The sequence below is a fragment of the Taeniopygia guttata genome, chromosome 1 (assembly GCF_048771995.1).
Source record: "Taeniopygia guttata chromosome 1, bTaeGut7.mat, whole genome shotgun sequence".
NCBI classification, from domain to species: domain Eukaryota; kingdom Metazoa; phylum Chordata; class Aves; order Passeriformes; family Estrildidae; genus Taeniopygia; species Taeniopygia guttata.
In genome coordinates, this window is record NC_133024.1 from 37,467,300 (window position 1) to 37,485,655 (window position 18,356).

At 36.9% G+C, this 18,356-nt stretch overlaps 1 protein-coding gene across 1 annotated transcript in view; it reads right to left on the reverse strand.

The window, feature by feature from the left end:
• Positions 1-810: 810 nt before the first annotated feature.
• The window catches only part of SLC36A4 (solute carrier family 36 member 4), an 88,387-nt gene continuing 70,841 nt past the window's right edge, over positions 811-18,356 (reverse strand). Inside the window, 1 exon segment of the mRNA XM_030269316.4 lies at positions 811-3,782. Coding sequence (XP_030125176.4) covers positions 3,475-3,782 — 308 coding nt within the window. The 3' untranslated portion in view covers positions 811-3,474.

The following is an 18,356-nucleotide window of genomic DNA, read 5'->3' on the forward strand; positions in this document are numbered from 1 at the left end:
AAAATGAACTTCAACAGGTGTAAGATGTATTGCTTGTTTTCCACCCGAGAACCCTTTGACACTTGAAGAATCTGTAAGCAGCAGAAATACTGATTAATCGATAGAAAACCAAAGAAATTAAAGCACGCAAACAGGAGGTCTGACAGGGTTCATAATACATTCCAGCAATTATAGAATGGTAGTGAGTGATTATACAGCTTCTCTAGTCCTTCTGGAAACATTTTAATACAGAATTAATAAAACAATCACTTTTCTATTATGTCCCTCTTCACTCTCCCTGAGATGAACTGAGTGGAATCTCTTAGGCTGTCCATCAGCTGATCTCATTCCTCACTTCTAGTCAAGAGTTTTCCAAGTTAACACGTCCCTTCTCTGTCAACATGTTGAGACAGCACTCCATCCTTACAGATAAGGCCAAGTCCACAGCAAGTATGTACAGGCTTGTCCAGTTTTAAAATGCCTGGACTTTTCTTTGTGGTTTTCTAAACAGGAACTGGAATTTCAGTGGGAACATCTGTATCTCTTTTTACATTTATTAATTAATTTATTACTACAGCATCTCTAAAAAGATGCAGAAGCCTAACTTTAACTGTGCCCTCATGAAAACCCTTGGAGTGAAGGTGGGATTTTTCAGAAGTGCCTATGTGACTTTAAAATGAGATTTATTATCAATGAAAAATCAGCTCTAGAGCTTGCCTGTGAGTCTCACATCAGTCACCATTCCTTGGACAACTTCAAAGGTAAATTCTGCATTAGGACAGCTATTTCTTCTAGTGATGCAGTAGTGGACACAGGTAGGATAACACCGAGTTTGCAGGGTAATTTGTAGTTTTATTGATACAGAAGATTAATGTTTTACAGAACATCAGGCAAACCCATCCTCTTATTTTCCCAATATTTGAGGATGAACAGTAACAGACAAGAAAATTATCCAGTTACCTGTAGTGCAGCTAATGATTAAATTACATTAAAACTGTTAACAGTATGATATTGTAAAATATAAATTCATGTACAGTATATAAATACAATAGCTTTCTGCTCCTTGTCAGGAACATAAGCTAATCACACATCTTGCAGTTTAATTTAGCTTGTGCTAAAGTACATTTCCATCTTAAATATATACCTTAATGTAAACCATACCTATGAAATCTCCTAGTTTCATTCCCTGCTTCTTAACTTGCAACAAATATTACAGCACTTTAAAAGTTGAATGAACACTCTTATTGAGAAGAGGTTTCTGTCAGAATTTCCTCTCTTTTACATCTTTGGCAATGCTTCACAGGACACTCTTATTAGTCAGACTTAGTTTTTTACCACATGACATTTTAATCTTATCCAAAGAAGGACACTCTGATTCCTGACTTTTTCTGTCTGAAAGAGCAGGCCATGCAAATGTGCTGTATGAGTGTTAAAATTATAAAAATCCTACACTGTAGGATAAAATTGACATTGTGCAAAATATATTAATAAAGATTTTAAAGATTCAAAAGATACAACATTGTTAGCCTTGGCTACACTGGCCAACTGCATAAAAACACTACTTCATTCCTGGTCAGTCAGTGACCTTTCACTGCTCTGGAAACCTGTGCTTACAGGTTGCACTGCAGGCAGAGCAGGAAGATGTGCATGGCTTTGTATTCGGGCCAGCCTTTCCGAGGTCTGATGGCTAAGCTAAGAACCCTCAAACCTATCAAGCTTCTGAACAAGTTATCTGACTTTTGCAAGGATATGTTACATTCACTGGGTACCAGGACCACCTCTGTAGGCTGTAGGTATCCAGCTCAGCAAATATTCATTGATAGAACCGTGGCAGTATTCACCTGCACCTGACAAAATCACCCCCAAACTCTGAACTGGACCAGTCCTTCTGCACCCTGGTAGAAGCACCTTCTCAGAGCTGCTCACCAGGACACAGCTGAAGCAGAACAGATATGAATGGACTTCAAAGCCCTTTATTCTCCCAATACACAAGTAGACAGATGAAAAATCAGGAGGAAAAGTAACGTGCATTTAAATCATTTCAAGCCTACTAAAGATGTTTCTTGCAGAAGTATTTCATGTCATGTAAAATATGCTGCACAGAAATATATTGTATCGGTGTGTAGTGTCTGCATTAGGTAAATAACAGATTCACTATGAAACAGATGGAAACACTGAGATTCAACGTCTTTTAAAACAGCTTAAAGACTAAAAAACCTTCAAGATGAAAAGCTGAAGTTACCTTTTTCTTCTCTGCTAACTACCCCTGTTTGCTTCACTGTGGCACTTTCATAAGAAAGGTTGATTCTGTGGTATCACACATTCATCCCTTCCAAGTGCCTTCCAAGCATTTAACTTTATCCATGCTAAAATCAAAATTAGAGCATTACTCAAAGCTATTGCTTTAACATATACATGCAGTTTAAACCACATGCTATAACAAATCCCTATCAGAAATGCCCTCATCCACATGGAGATAAAAGTGCTCATTACAGTCACCAGATGGTAGATGACAGTGGAAATATTCTTAAGAGAAAATATAAATATAGATATATTTAGCAGTATATTACTCTAGCACTGTAATGCCAAATGGGAGATTACCAAATGGCAAATTTCTGAGGAATATACTCAAGGCAGGCAAAATATTACATATATTTCTATCTTAATTTGTATGACTACAGTGGAGAGGTATTGACATAACATATTTCTTGGGGGAATGTTATGATTAAAAATATTCCTTGGAAAAATTTGTTTCTTCATAACAGGAATGACTATGATAAATAGTTATATTATTGAACAAACAACAGGGTTTTTAGAAAACAAGACCAAAAATAGTGTTTCAACATTTGGAGTGAAAGTCATCTGTGAAGTGTGAGACAGAAAGTCAAATATGAACCCTGAAAATCAGGATTGTACATGGGGACTCAGTAGGCAGGCTTGCTAAACAAAACCAATTTCTACCCAGATACCAACTTATGAACTTACTATTTTTTTCTTCCAAAATAGACAAAAGAAGCAAAAATACATAAGGAGCATGTTAGTACTACTTAAGGCAGAACATAAGAATGCAAAAATAATTATTATATATTCCAATAGAAATATAGGTATGTAGTCTACAGACTTCAAGCCACAAGTAATAAAAAATACAGTATTTCATACTTTTGTATAGTTGAAATCAAGGATAAAGAAATTGTGTAAAAAATGGGTCAGGGTAACAGTTACCAAAATGTACAAAAATAAACTGCTTATAGTGTGTGATGTTGAATGTTTTTCCATGAAAGTAATATTGCTTTGATAAACAAAACAAAATCTTGTAACTTTTCATTCAAAGTCCAGAAGAGATATATAATTACTTTCTAAAAAAATAATGTATTTTCACATGTATATCCTACAGCTTACAAACTGTACCTCTTTACACAGTACCAGTAGTTGAAAGCAGGTCCTGAGTCAAGAATTTCTTGTTAATGAACAAAATAGTTCACAGTGCCTGGTTAGTTACTTTAACCCAACCACCAAGTCTGTAGCATTTACATCTGCAGGAAAGCTCCCTGTTGCATTAGCAAGAACCGTGGATGCAGGATAAATTATTTCTTCAACTGTCACATATGTTCCTGTTAAAAATCCAACAAATCCAACAACAGCTATAAAAACATCTTTAAATATTGTCCATAAACTTAGGTTTTCCTTGTAGAAAGTGAGGATTTCAACCAGAGGTGGCAGAATCAGTCCCAGGGTGCTGCTGCTGACGGCTCCGACAAAAGAAATCACCAGGTCTAGGCGCGGGATCAGAACTGCCACAGCACCTAAGGCACAACAGGAGAAACGGCAGCTTCAGATTCTATGTCCTCATGAGAAACAAAACTCCAATAAACACATAATCAAGTGGTTCAGGCTTTTTACAAATCTCCATCATTCAGTATTTTTCCAGCTCCATGTGGTGTGCACTATACAGATGAATGCATATATTTGTCAGTAATCCACATCTTCATGCTCATCTGAGAGACCCAGTTTCAATTCTGAATTTCTGCATGAGCTGGCAGAGCATCAAGTTAAAGTGTTCTTGTACTTACAGGGTAAAGATATTTGGCCTGCAAATCATAGAGAAATGAATGATATGAAATTGCAAAGGGAATGTTTTACTTTTTTGGTTGTTGGTAGATTTTTAGGACGAAAGAATAAAAGCTGAGGAAGAGTAGAAGGGGCTGTTGCATGCTGCCCAGGAGACAGTGGGCAAAAATATACTACTGTCTATTAATTTGTATAATCAAATAATCTAAAAATCACATAAAATGATTCAAATGAACAAAGCCTGTTGATGGCTTGGCAGTCACAAATTCATTTAAGTGACTTTTACCTACAAACTTGAAAAATCTTGGTTTGTACAGCTACATTCAGCCTGTAAAATATTGCTGTAATAGTTGCCTAGTTAACCAAATGAGAACTCGGCCCTGGCAAGAGGAGTCTGAACACAAGGCCCACTAATCCTTTTAAGCTTGGCCAGTGTCACCTCCTGAAACTACAACAGTTACAGAAACAGAATCCATCATGTGAGACCAGAAACACTTCTAGATTTAACCACTTTGGCTGACAAGGTCCCCTAGTATTAACTCAGATACACCAGTTGTTGCATCATGTTTTCAGTCCTGGATTAGAAAAACAGCTTTCAAAAGTCTATATATGACCCCTGTATGTAGTGGAAATGTCTTTTTTCTCTTCCATGAATATACTGCCTTTTAACTATCACACATTAATGTAAACATCCACAGCATCAGCCTGTTTGCACACTTCCACCACATCTCATCAAGACAAAGAAGCAATCATAAAGAAAGGGAAAGGGGAAAAGAGGTGTAAATGCCACCAGCACACAAAAAATACCATGTATTGGTAATATGTAATATGTTTTGGTTCTCCCATAACTCCCTTCTTCACTCTGAAGCAAAAATAAAAGCATGTTTGGTTTTAGAGCAATTTCATTAACCATATGTTATTCAATGTTTATAGCAATGAACATATGGAACAAGCAGGAAGGAGATCTCCATAAAATACATGAGGATGAAAACCAAAAAGTGTGTATTAGCTTTATAATGTATAACCATGAAGTTATTGCTTTCTGTTTGCAGAGTATCTTTGCTGTGGTCTGAGTGGCACCAGCTGCATCAAATTCTGACACACTGTGATTATGAAAGGCAGCATACTCAAATGATGCTCCTGTTGATGTTCTCCACTGAGAATGGAGAAAATTGAGAACAGCTTTGGGAAAACCGCACTGGAAAATACACTCAAAATTCACTTACAGAACACAACAGTTGTCCACTGCTACCTGGCAAATGTTTGCTACACATCTTAATGAAACTTGTAACTATAGAATTCTCACATAAAAAGGAGCTAAGACTAAAAGGTATAAACCTGCAGAGGGAGAGTGGATTCACTATCCCATCCTATTTGAAATGAACATATCATGCACAGATCTGCCAGAAAAAAAAAAAAATCAATTCACTTGTTCCTGCTTGAGATTACTACAGTTTATTAACATTTTGGGATTCTACAGAGAAATGAGAGGCATTGTTTGGCCAGAGAAAGATTGGGCAGAGACAGAAGTGGAACCCTTAGAAACACGCTGGCACTCCAAAATAGGTAAGACAGTTTTTTTATCCCATTGTTAGGATGGACCTACTCAATGCAAACAGTCTATTCTGTAACATGATGTGACATTTGAAGACTGGAAATGTCACATGTTTATGCATTATCCAGGACAAAGCTGAATGAAATGAGAAAGGAATTATGCCAAAGTTAATAAAAGTCACCAAATACCTACCACTGTTACTTTTGCAGCCATAACTGTTGAAGCCATAAGAGTAGGCACCATAAATGTACAAACAATACAAGATGAGCACTCAGACCAGATTCCAAAAGTAATTGAAAAGTGCAGCTGAAGTGTACTGCAGTGTCTGGTAAAACTCTCAGCTAATGACTATGTTGAATCTGTTGTTCTAAAGTAAAAGAGAGGGCTGCACACTTATTATCTTGCCAATTCAATAGATGCAGTGGGTGTATTCATAAAATATAGATTTTCAACTTCTGTAATAGACCTCTTTCAGTTCCACATGTGTCCAGAGTTTAGAAGACACTCATTAATTTATAGTTCATGGTTTTGATTCAAACACTCAGCTTTATTAAAATAATGAGACAATGCTTCATATTTTTTAATTGGAAAAAAATCCAACTCTAGTTTGTAATTGCTACAAGTTACAGAAAAACAAAATGCAGTGTGTTGACTTGAATCTCATCAAACGTTTGTCTGACTCATACAAATTTGTATGAATCTGGATATTGCTGTGGGAGGAGGTTTGGAAAAGTGTTTCAAGGTTTTAATTAGTGTCTTATTTATTCCCTAACAAGCCAAGAGAAACACAATGCATGTTTATTACCTACCAAAGAGTGTATTCAAGAGTTAAGAAAGGGCTCCTTTTTCCAGAAGCAAACATGGGGCATTCCTACAGGTAGGGAGCCTGATTTTCCCAGCCATTTGTAGGTTTCCATACAAACGGAATAAATGGAATACATTTGTACATACAATGTAAAGAAGAAATGTAAATGTAAAGAAGAAATGTAAATACAATGTAAAGAAGAAATTCAGAATCTTTACCAGCAGTTATGAAACCTTCTGGTTTGGAAACCCAGCTGAAGAAGTAAGTTCTGTATTATAAATAAGACACTTTTTTTTGACAGTTAAATTGTCTTCAGGCTTGCATAAAAGAGTGGGGGCCATACGAACAAAGCATTCTGCAGAGATAACAAGAGGTAGCATCATATTGCTTCTACCTTAAACTCTGCAGTCTAATCTCAAAAACTACAACTTCTGGTTTCTCCAGCCCCTCTCAGCTATGTAGTTCCACATTTGGGTCAGCTGAGACTTTTTGAGGGGAGGAATGCTATAGTACAATGTTTATATTTTCTTAAGGGACGTAACACCCCAGTGGGAAGATACTTTTATTCTCTTTATTTTGTAGTGCTGCTTCTTTTACAACTTTTTGTTACAGAATCAGCGTACTAGTTGACAGACTTGCTTGTTGGGAGGTAATTCCAGTGAGATTGCTGGGGAAAAACTAAGTTTTGCCATTTCCACCCAACCTAAATACATTATACCTGCTGATGAAGTCAAATAGGTGCCATACTCCAATACTTCCTCCAGTAATCAAAAATTGAGCTGCTTTATTTCTATCAGAAAGTAATGCATATGCCATACTAAATTGTTGAGCAGGATGCGCACAGCTGTAATTAGGATCTATGGATCTAAGTGGAGATTGAATATAACTTCGGTCCTATCCATAGACAGTTCAAAAGCAAAGCATATTATGACTTCATCAGGACACTTTAATCATAGAGCTTACTTTAAAACCTTTATTTCCACATTTCTAGCAGGAATTAATTAATTTATAATCATTTTTTGGAAGCCAGAAACCGATTTTGAAATTTAAAATGCTAATAATAATTTCTGCTGTATTTTTATTTTGCTCAATAATAAAGATGTTTAATATTTCTTCAATAAAATAAATTATCTTTCTGATAATACCAGATTTTAGATTTTATCTAGGTATTCAAACATAATTCTGACAAAAATACCAGGTCAGTGGTATTCAAACGTTGCACCTGAAAAAAAGAAGTAGTACATGCACCACCAGATCAGTAGTATGGCACAAGCAAATTGTCCTAACAGTAAGTTTTATAAATAAGCATAGTCAAAAAGACTGGGGGCTTCTTAAGTACAAAAATGTTGGATATTACTAGGGAGTGGTAACTTCACACAATTGAAAAGCAAAGTAATTTTCTCAAGTGACATACAACCAGATCTCTTCAAAGGCAGTGACAATGCTCAGGAGGCCCCATCCTGCAGGAAGCCAGCATACCCCAAACTTTCTATTTGTACCACTTTTCCAGGACCAGATAGCAGTCTACAACATTGATGTATTAAAGATGGGTGTCTGACATCCATACGACCTTCCAAAAACACAAAATAAAATTCTATTCTTAGCACACAAATGTCTATATGGCAAGGAAAGGGTTCCTTCCCGGAGTTAAAAATGCAAGAATTCTGCCTGCAGGTAAAATAGCAATTCAAAATATCAGCCTGAATCCTCTTTCCTAATCTAATATCCCAGGCTGCCCTCTCTGTCCATCTTTCTTTACTGCAGCAGTGCTCAGCCACTCAATCTGGGATCCTTTTCTTCCCTTCCCCCTACTGCAGTGTTTCCTGGATCCCCTTCCTTAATGCAGCACCTTCATATTTTCTTCCAACTCCCTCCTCCTTTTCTGCAACACTTCCCTCCACATTGTCCAAGGTTGGTTTTTTTTTTCCTTTATCTCCTGTGAGAATGGAAAAACATTTCTCTGCTATGGACTGCCCCAGAAGGCTCAGCCAGTTTGGCTGCAAGGAGTTTACATGTGCAGGCTGGACAACTGGCAGGTCAAGATAACGTCATCTTCTCAAGTCACAATTCAAATCATTCACCTTTTAAAAATGAATGTCAAAGTCTAACAAAATCTGATGTTTTCATGAGAAGTTGCTCATGTAAATGAATAAAAAAGAATGCCTTCCATAGTGGACACCAAATATTTAGATACATATGTAACAAAAGAATATGCGACCAAGTAGAAATGTTTACCTATATGCAGATAAACCAATGCAAATAATAATTTAAGAACATTTGTGAATAATTTAAATGTTGATACATGCAGTTTTTAAAAAGAATTTTAGTTAAAAATCCTGGTATTATATAATTGCAAATTAGAATTTTACTCTTTTTTTAAATAAAAATTATAATTAACATAGGGTTTTAGGTGGCATTTGTCTCAGCTGTTGAGACATTAAGACTATAAGATACATACAGAAAACAATTTTTTTTAAAATCTATTTAGACTGTCTTCACAAAAAGTAATTTTCTTAATCCTATTTTCTAAAAAGCATACTTTTAAATTTGCTCAATCTCAAAACCAAAACTAAACGGGAAAAGGAACAAAGCAGAAGACATGTTGCAGTTATACTATGAACTGACAAATCCTACTTGCACATTGGAGAGAAAAAGAGGGACAGCTTGCACACAGGACAACCACACACATCATCTAGTTTGGCTTTGTTCCCTTTGGAATGAAAAACTCCTTCATCATTATCTTCCTGCAACACACGGTATGAGAGACAGAAACATAAAGTACTTCACATCACTTGCCCTCACACTACACCACCACATTTTTGATTGCTTTGTCCTGTGTTAGTAGGAAAGACCAGACTCACACAAGAGAAGATTATTTCAATATCCTTATCCTTTACAAGGAGAGATGACAGAGGACACTGCCCTGACACACAGCAGGACCCTGTTCAAGAAATGGGTAGATCTATCCCTTCCCTAGAGCCCTCCACTTTTCTTAAACATGTAAATAAATTCTGTTTTTACACCACTTTGCATCCAAGATTTCAAAACTGTTATCAGAAGTGGGTTTATTATTTTTATTCCTTAAGCAGAAAGACACATGAAGAATGACACCAGACCAAAGAGCAATTTAACAGCAGCATTGAGTCCAGTCTTCTTACCAGTCTACTTAAAATACCCTAGCCAGTGCAAAGGACTGGCACGTACCTCTGGTATGAAACACCTGTTTCAAGGCAGCATTCCCCCCTTGCTCCAATAATAAAACCACTCCCCTCAAGCTGTCTGTGCTCTATATAACCCCAAAATTCCGGCAGTGCAGTTAGTTCAGATTTCTGATTCCACAAACTGCACCCATTTTAGCAAAATCCAGTGACACAACAATCCAGTGCAGAAGGAGGCTGTGTGAGAAGGTGTGGCTTTAGCAGTGACACAGCTACAGTGCAATTCTTCCCCCTACTCTCCTCCTTGGGACCACCCAGACTGACTTCTAGCTCTGAGCCACATGTCCAAGTGGTAATTAATGGTAGCTTGTCCCCCTCACCCTGTTCTGCCTGACCCCATCAGATCTTCAGAATTAATGTATTTTTATTAAGCACCCCCCTTGGGTAGTGACCCAACAAGAAACCCAGGCTGTGAGAGGCCAAGGAATGTCCTCACTGCACCTGAGGAATGTCCTCACTGCAGTTTGTCCAGAGCTGCAGTACCAAGTGATCTTCATAAAACCAGGATGCAGATGTGCTTGGCACAGCACACACCAGATTAGGTGTAAATGTATTTGACCATTTAGTTAACTACAAATCATGTGGTCAGAAATGGCACCTCTTTTAGGCTGTCAGATCTGAAGCATTTTATTTTTTAATTTGTCTGCAGTAAATTTATTTGAGCTTTGCTGCTGATACTTTATAATAAAAAATCTTTTTAGACATTCTCCAGTGAAATAATGCAGCCAGCTGTTAACATGCATTTCTGGATTCAAGGAATGAATGCAAAGCATACAGCAAAATAAAGTAATACTGAGCTCAAACTGGATGATCCTAGACCATAAGACATTTCCCACTGGCAGTCTCCTTCTGATTCTAGAGGCTCACCAGAAATGAGTAGTCCACACTTGAACTTTTGTCCTCTTTGTCTCATTCTCTCAAAATAATCTGTAGCTGTGAGATGTTGGGGCCGAAAGGCCCACTGGTGGAAGGGCTGCAGCCCTCCCTTGGAGAGCCAGTCCTTAATGCACTGAGAAGTGCTCACATGCAAAGTGCTTTGCGCCTCACATTGTTACTCATTGGCTCAGCTTCCCTCACGCCACCTCCTAAGTTCCTCCTGATTCGGTACTGTGTTTTCCCCACCCCTGCCCTTCCCTATAAACACGCCATTCCCCCTATGCTCGGGAGCCGGCTGTCACTGGCCTCCTTCACAGAGGTGCCCCTGCACTCAGTAAAGGCTTTCTCTGTGCAACGCCACACAGCGCTCTGGTCTCTTGCTCCGCGTTGCCCCACAAAGAGCCGAAATCACCAGCCAGGCGGGGAGATGTACCTGGGCACCTGGGCAGTCCTTTTCAGGACAGCTTCTTCAGGGACTGTCGTGGCACTCTACTATCAAACCCTGCCGCGGCACTGAGACAGCTGAAACTGAACTGCACAAGCAAAAATTAATGTTTGCTTGTCCAAGGACAAGATTGTTTTTGCTACAGAGAGCAGAAGTGAAGAAAAGAGTCAAGAGGAGTGGTTAAGCCTTGAAGAGCCAGCCATGCTGCTTCCAGTGATGCTAGAGTTGTATTTTCCAATATTCACCATCACCATTCCATACTCCCCAATCTTTCTCTTAGATGCACTGTGTATATCAAGCTATCCCACAGGAAAGTAAGCAGGGATACATGGCTGCTACTTTGCTGTTTCATAACAAAAGCAATAATAAATTCAAATAATTTTGTATTAAAATTTTTATATTAAAAAGTTTGTCTTGTCATTACCCTTGAAAATAAAACTTTCATTATATACCTTTTGATTACCAATAAAGCAAGAAATAATGTGGTGAAGATGAAATTGAACATACTTAGCTTTAATTTCAAGCTAATATACTTTGCTCCATAAATACATAAATATGAGGGAGAAACATCGCCAAAGACACCTTTAGGAATAGTAAAAATTACTTATCTTTATCCTTCAGGCTTCTTTTCCTGTTTCATAATAAAATTTTACATTACTTTAATAAAGATAATTGAAGAAACAGATGATTAAGATGACAAGAAGCATCTGTTATTTTGGAACCCTTTTGTAGTAATAGAATCCATCAGGGTGCCATAAATTGTAACAGTCATGCCAGGTAAATTATCTTCTCTTATCACTATCTAAGGACTAAACAATATGTTAAGTAATAGAGTAAGTTAGCCCTGCCTCCTCTCACCAAGTATTAAAAAAAAAACATAAGGAGATTATGCTCTAAATAGCCTTTAAGAAACTCCTGAGTCTCTAACCCATGTTTTTGGGGGTTGTTTATACTTGCTACAGCTTCCACCAGCAGGAACACATTAATTTGCAGAATTTCCAAACAAGGAAGTGTACCAGACCAGTTTGCTTAAACAGAGAATTCATGACAGAGCTCTAAACTAAGAAACACCACAAAGAAGAGATTTAAGCGAGGACATACTATAAAAGAAAAATTTAGAAACATCACATGGAGAAGTGTGGATGCTCAAGAAATTCTATTAAACAGACACATTTAAGGGATGCTACAGGCAATAAGAAAAGCTTTTACAACCACACCAATAATGAAAGGCTGGAAGGAAGGAAGTGAGCTTGCTCCCAGATGGAGTGTGAGATTTAGTGACAGCATACCCAGCAAAGGCTGAGGTATCCAGTTCTGCCTTAGTCAGCCTCCCAGTCCCCGGTGTCAGTGAAAAGACATGAATAAGAAGAATTTCCTTTTAGGATATGAAGATTGAATCAGGGATTATTTGAGACCACTCAAACCATAAAGATATACAGAACATGAAGCATTGCATTCAAGAGTGTTGATGAGAACTGGCCAATGTCCTTCTAACACCACTCTGTATTGTCTTTTACAAGTCATTGAATTTGGGGGAAATCCCTGGTGACAAGGGAAATTAAATGTTGTCAAGAAAGGCCAAAAGAATAATACAGGGAAATACACGCAAGTCATAATAACTTTGGTTCTTGGAAAAAATCATGGAGCAAGTAATCTTGGAACATATTTCAGGGCACATGAAGGAGAAAAGGGTATCTGGGAACAGAAAATTAATGGATTTATGTAGGAGAAATCATGTCTTACTATCCTGATAGCCTTCTTTGATAAAATATCTGGATTTATGGATGAGAAGAGAGCAGTAGATGCCATTTACCTCAGTTTTAAGAAGGTCATTGACACTGTCTGCCACAATATTCTTGTGTCTGAATGGGGGGAAAACAGAGAAGTAAAGAACCTCAATGGACCAAACAATAGTTGTTAATGGGTTGTGCTCAACCTGGAGGCTGCTAAAAATCCTACAGCTAGTAGGGAAAGTAATAGCTTCCTGTAACTGATAAAAACACGAAATGACCACTGAAGATGACATGAATTGTGTTCTTTAAACTTAGAGAATGATAATGCGCTCCCCACAACACTACTATTGAAATATGTTCCTGTATCACAAAGTACTAGTGTTGAAAGGGAGCTGATGTCACATTTACATAAATATTAATTTACATCAATATTTTTTAATCCTGATTAAAAACCGGATTAAATTTTATATTTTAACAGTGATATTTCACAGTGTTTTTATGAAAATGGCTTAAAATATATTAATTTCTGCTTATTGATAACTTCAGATTACACATCATAGTATTTTAATAACAGCAGTATTTTATAAGACAAAATGCTTTATAATACAGAGAAAGTTTAGCCATTTTCAAACGGGAAGCCACACTGATTTTACACAATGTTAAAAGTTTTTCACAAAAAGCAAATAAATGGATTGTCATGTTGTTTTTAAGGATCTGATTTGGCCTACCTATTTTGGGCTGTGAAAAGCAGAGGTTTTGGGTATGATTAGCAGCTATAGCATATGGCATGTACTATATTATTACTGACATAATAATAAATAAATTGCGACTTTGCTGCAACGTCTCAAAAGTAAATTTAAAAATAATGCCCTTAAAAAGATAACAATCACTAACAAACACACTGCAGTGGGATGACCAATGCATTTCCAAAACAATGCTTTGCAACAGCTGGTGTCACAGGCACGGACTAGTTAAAGCCTGCTGTGGTGATTGATGATACGGAAACAAGAAGCTGCCAAGAGCCTTGGCTTCCTGGGGAGGATCACATGCAGTAGCTGGTTGAGGTTCATCTCCCTGTGCTGACAGTATTGAATTATGGTCTGCAGTCCAAATCCATCAAAAAATGCAGTCATCTGCAGATGTTTTTAGCCTTAATTTGTTGGTATTTCACCTCACAAAATGAAGTTCAAAGAGAGCAGCTTGCTTCGTCACATGGGTGAACTCACCTCCAGCTCAGCACAGGGAAATTCAGGCACAGCTCCTGTCCTCTCCCAGCATCCCAACGGGAAGGGGCACCCTCCTAAGCATTCTTTCTTAGTTATTTGTGACTCAAGTAAATCAATACCCAACAAAATTACATGATTGCACATCAGAAGCCTGTACCAACACATATTATCCTTTATCTGTAATTTTCAAAGAGCTAACCATCATCTTTTCACCTTGATGGAAGACAAGAGATAATGATCTAGTGCTTACTGCAGTTACACAGGAATAGGGGAACTCAGGTTGGAAATCCTCCTTGAAGGACTGAGGTTTAAGTCCCAAATACTGGGTTTTCACCTACAAAATTACCTTGCAATTTTTTTTTTCTAAATAAGGAACTGGGCTTGTGTTGTGTTTCTTCTGGCTATCCTCAAATGCTTTGCATTCTGTTTTAGGGGTGGTTTTTTTTCCCATAGCAACTCTATCTTTGGTAATGCTTTTACGTGGATAGTGAAATGATTATATGTAAATTATACTTTATAAAGCAGTATGAATTCCTGCAGAATAAAAGGCAATACTAAATATCAAGCATAAAATTACTTTATTATAATGCCATTTTTTAACTAGCAGACATTACATCTACCATATTAACAAATACAGCCAACAAAAAAAAAAATCTTCACAGTATCTAATACTACCTCCATACTTTGATACAATTACTCACCCTAATTAAAATTTATTGGAACATTCTTGTGGAAATTATTATGTATATTTGCTGTCTGTAGTCCTCGTATTACTAAAAAATTATTTGCAATTAGTTATAAACAAGCTAAAAAAAGTATTACTTGTAAACTAGCAAAGAAAGAAGGTAAATTCCAGTATGTCTGAAATTCATCCAACCCCTAACTTTTGACTGTCCAAAAAATTCCTGCAATGATTTCATTGTTAGCTCTGGATCACACTTATTTATAATGTAGTATTCAAACCTAGAGTAATTTTGTAAAACACAAGTCACCTGGAGAGGTAAGTAAAGGAAAGATCTTATATTAGTTTGCTTTTCCCAAAACACTTATCTGAATGTTGGACCAATATTTTACTGTCAACCTAAACAGACCTAAAAATCTAAACCACTTTATTGCTTGCCAAGAGCTTTGTAAATACTGCTTTAAGGTGTGTGATTATAACCATGGAGTTAGAATATTGACCTACCCATTGTCAGTGTAAGAACCAATTTAGAAAACAAGTGAAACAAAATTGCCACAAGTTTATTTCAATTAGAATAGATAATACTGCTGTTTATAAATCAGATGAGCAAGAATTTAATTAGTTTTCCTCTGGGAAGAAAAGTCATGAAAGAAACAAGAAAAGGGAACAATGAAAATACTCACAGGAGAGCACTATTATCAAATGGTATCAGAATGGACTAGGAGGATTGCCAACATAAATAAAAGGACACAAAATTATAGTAGATCTGGATTTAAGTAAAAGGGGGCTTATGATAAGATAGATCAGTATTGACTGTTGGTTTCTGGGCATAAACAAAAATTAATGGTTGGATCATCTTGAATGTAAACATCAAGTCACAGAAAGAAACTCTATTTTGTAGGTTAGGCACAGCTGAACACCAGGGAGAATTTGGAGAACTGTTAACATGGTCAGACAACACAGCAGGTCAAAATTTTGATCTCAGTGTCACGAACAGATATCCATACCTTGGTGGTAATGCTCTATATTTCTTTTAATGCAAGTTTAGTGTTTTACCCCACGGATGGAAATACTTATTATGTTTACCGGGTAATAATGCTTAATTAGAAAAATAATTTTTTAATGGTTTAATTTTATAAAATGTAGTTATGTAATTTGCATGCATTTTATAATATTAATTACACTTCATTATAAAAATAATACTTCAGATACTGTATGAAAAACCAAAAGGTATAGGAAGAAATTCTGTATTTAACAGCACCAAATGTTGACAGATTAGGAAGAGGTCTGTGAGATCCTTTCCCAAAGACCTTGAAGGATCTATTACAAATGAAATGAAGAACAGCTTTTGTGCTAAGGAACATTCTGATTTTATCCCTCCCTTTTGTTATCACAAGGTTTTTCATACACTCAAGAAAACGGATTCTTTTTGGATGACACAAATCACTCAATAATTACAGTGTAAAAAAGAAAGTCCTTCAATGAGGAGAAAGAGAAAATGACAAGGTTTCATCCATCCATCCCTCTCACGGCATGAGTTGACAAGTATATCCATACAAGCATGTCCTCCTGTTTGAAGTGAGTTGCAGTATTTCAGTAAGCCAGAGGAAGGAAAAACACGTAAAAAAACCAAAATAAAGCAATAATGCCAAAACAGAAACACCACAAGGATTTAATTAATTTAAATATGCTATAAATTTTTCCTTATTTTTGCTCTAACACTTTAAAGCTGCCTTTATTATGACAAGCAATCTTTGAAGTCCTGGCTCTGCAGTCTGGTGCAGTCATTATAATCAATCCACAGAGGACTTAATTTTCATACAGTTCCATCGGTTTCTCAAGACTCAGAATTTGGTGCTTATTACACGTGGTAAGGGTGGATGAAACAAATCAAAGATTTAAAAATTGCTAATTTTGATGGAATGCAGTTCAGAAAGCACAACAAGCTGCTACCACACAGAAATCTCTCTCTAATCCTTCAAAACAAGGCAGAAATTTGAAAGCCTTTGTGAGGATCAGCTTATCAAGCCACAAATCATGAGTAACACTCAGGCATCATTAATATTCTAGCTTTTATGCTTATTTGAAGCACTAGCAAAGAAAATGCCTGGAGTGACTAATTCCAGCTATGAAGTTATTTTTTAAGAGACAATTGAAAGCAAAGCTACATTTCATCCTTATTGAAAAGAAAAAGAGGCACTAGAATGCAGGTACACAAAGCAGTACAAAAGTTATGCTTTGATAGCCCTGAGTATTTGATTTATTTCTGTTTTCAATATAGAGTGAAAACCTCTCAAACATTTTCAAGGAACACTTTTGCTACTTTGCAATTTCCAAAATGCTTACTTGCAACCTGCTTATCATTTGTGGTATCTTGAAAGATCTCTGTACATTTGGCTCTCTGCACAGCAATGCAGCTATGCTTGAGGGGAAATGTATTTCCTCATCAATAAATTAGGAAAGTATTTTGAAAATAAGCTGCAACACAACTTTGCAGCAGTGTTCTGCCGGACCTCATTTTAAGAGACTTACAACCAATTCTTAATTTTTTTTTCACTCAATGTACATTAAATATGGTGTTTAGCTATTCAAATTTTAAATGCCCTCTCATGCTAACCTAGAAACGCAGATGGGTATGATCAGTTTTCTCACTTTTTATGTGAGCTCATACCTTTTGTGTGATGCTGACTGTACTTCCCCTGCCTCCCCTGAGAAAGCAGAGGTTGCTCTTCAGCAAGTAGTGCTGCTACAGAAATGTAATCAAGCTTTCTGTCATTCTTAAATGTACATAAAATCCTGAGTGCCACAAACATAGTACACAGAACTATGTGTCAGTTCTCCAGTGAATTCTCCACATGGACAGAGTCCTTAGCAGGGAATTCACTGGACCACAGTTTGTCATTAGAGCCAGTATCATGCTGGTCTACTTAGAGGCATTAAAAATAATTACCACCAGAAAATCAAAACAAAATGTATGCAATGTGTAAACATAAAACATACCTGGTGATATTTAGCTGAATAATTTCATTCTTGCTCAATAGTCAAATCTTTCCATGTGCTGCATTTGTGGATAAAACATGGAAGTATGCACATCATTGCTTTAAACACTTCCCTGATCAGTTAGCTGAACTAGTTAGACCATTTTCTTCTACCAGCTTATTGTGAGGACAGCATATCCAAAGAGAAATGAAATCCCATAGGCTACGGCTGAGCCAGGCTTCTCTTTTCATCTTGTTTCCTAGTTTTTAGTTAGAAAGTCATACTCCGAGGGAGAAATGGCTTCTGTGTCTAATTTGCAAAGACTGGTAACAATCTGACAGGTAACAACATCTCTTAGCATTTTTCTCCATATTTTACATACATCCCTGAAGGGAATTTGACAGTAACTTTCAGCTTCCTCTTCTCATACAATTACCCCAGTCATATTCACTTGCTTGCTCAGTAGAATGTTTGAAAGGTCTCAATTATAGCATGTACCTGAAAATGACTTGGAATTGTATCTAAGTGACTTTCAAAAGCATTCTCAGTAAGATCTTAAGTCTCCCCATTAAATACTCAGATTTCACTGTCAGTCAGAGGAATATCATTGAGCAAATAGTGCTTAGCTGGTTTTGCTCAACGTTTTTTTATCTATTTTTTCCCCAAAGCTGCACCACTCTCTAACTAAAATATTTACTGATCTGGCTCCTCTGGAGAGGACAGTGTTCCGCATCTCCCAACTTACTAATTAGCCTGCTTATCTTTACTGGCAACATAAATATCCTATCTG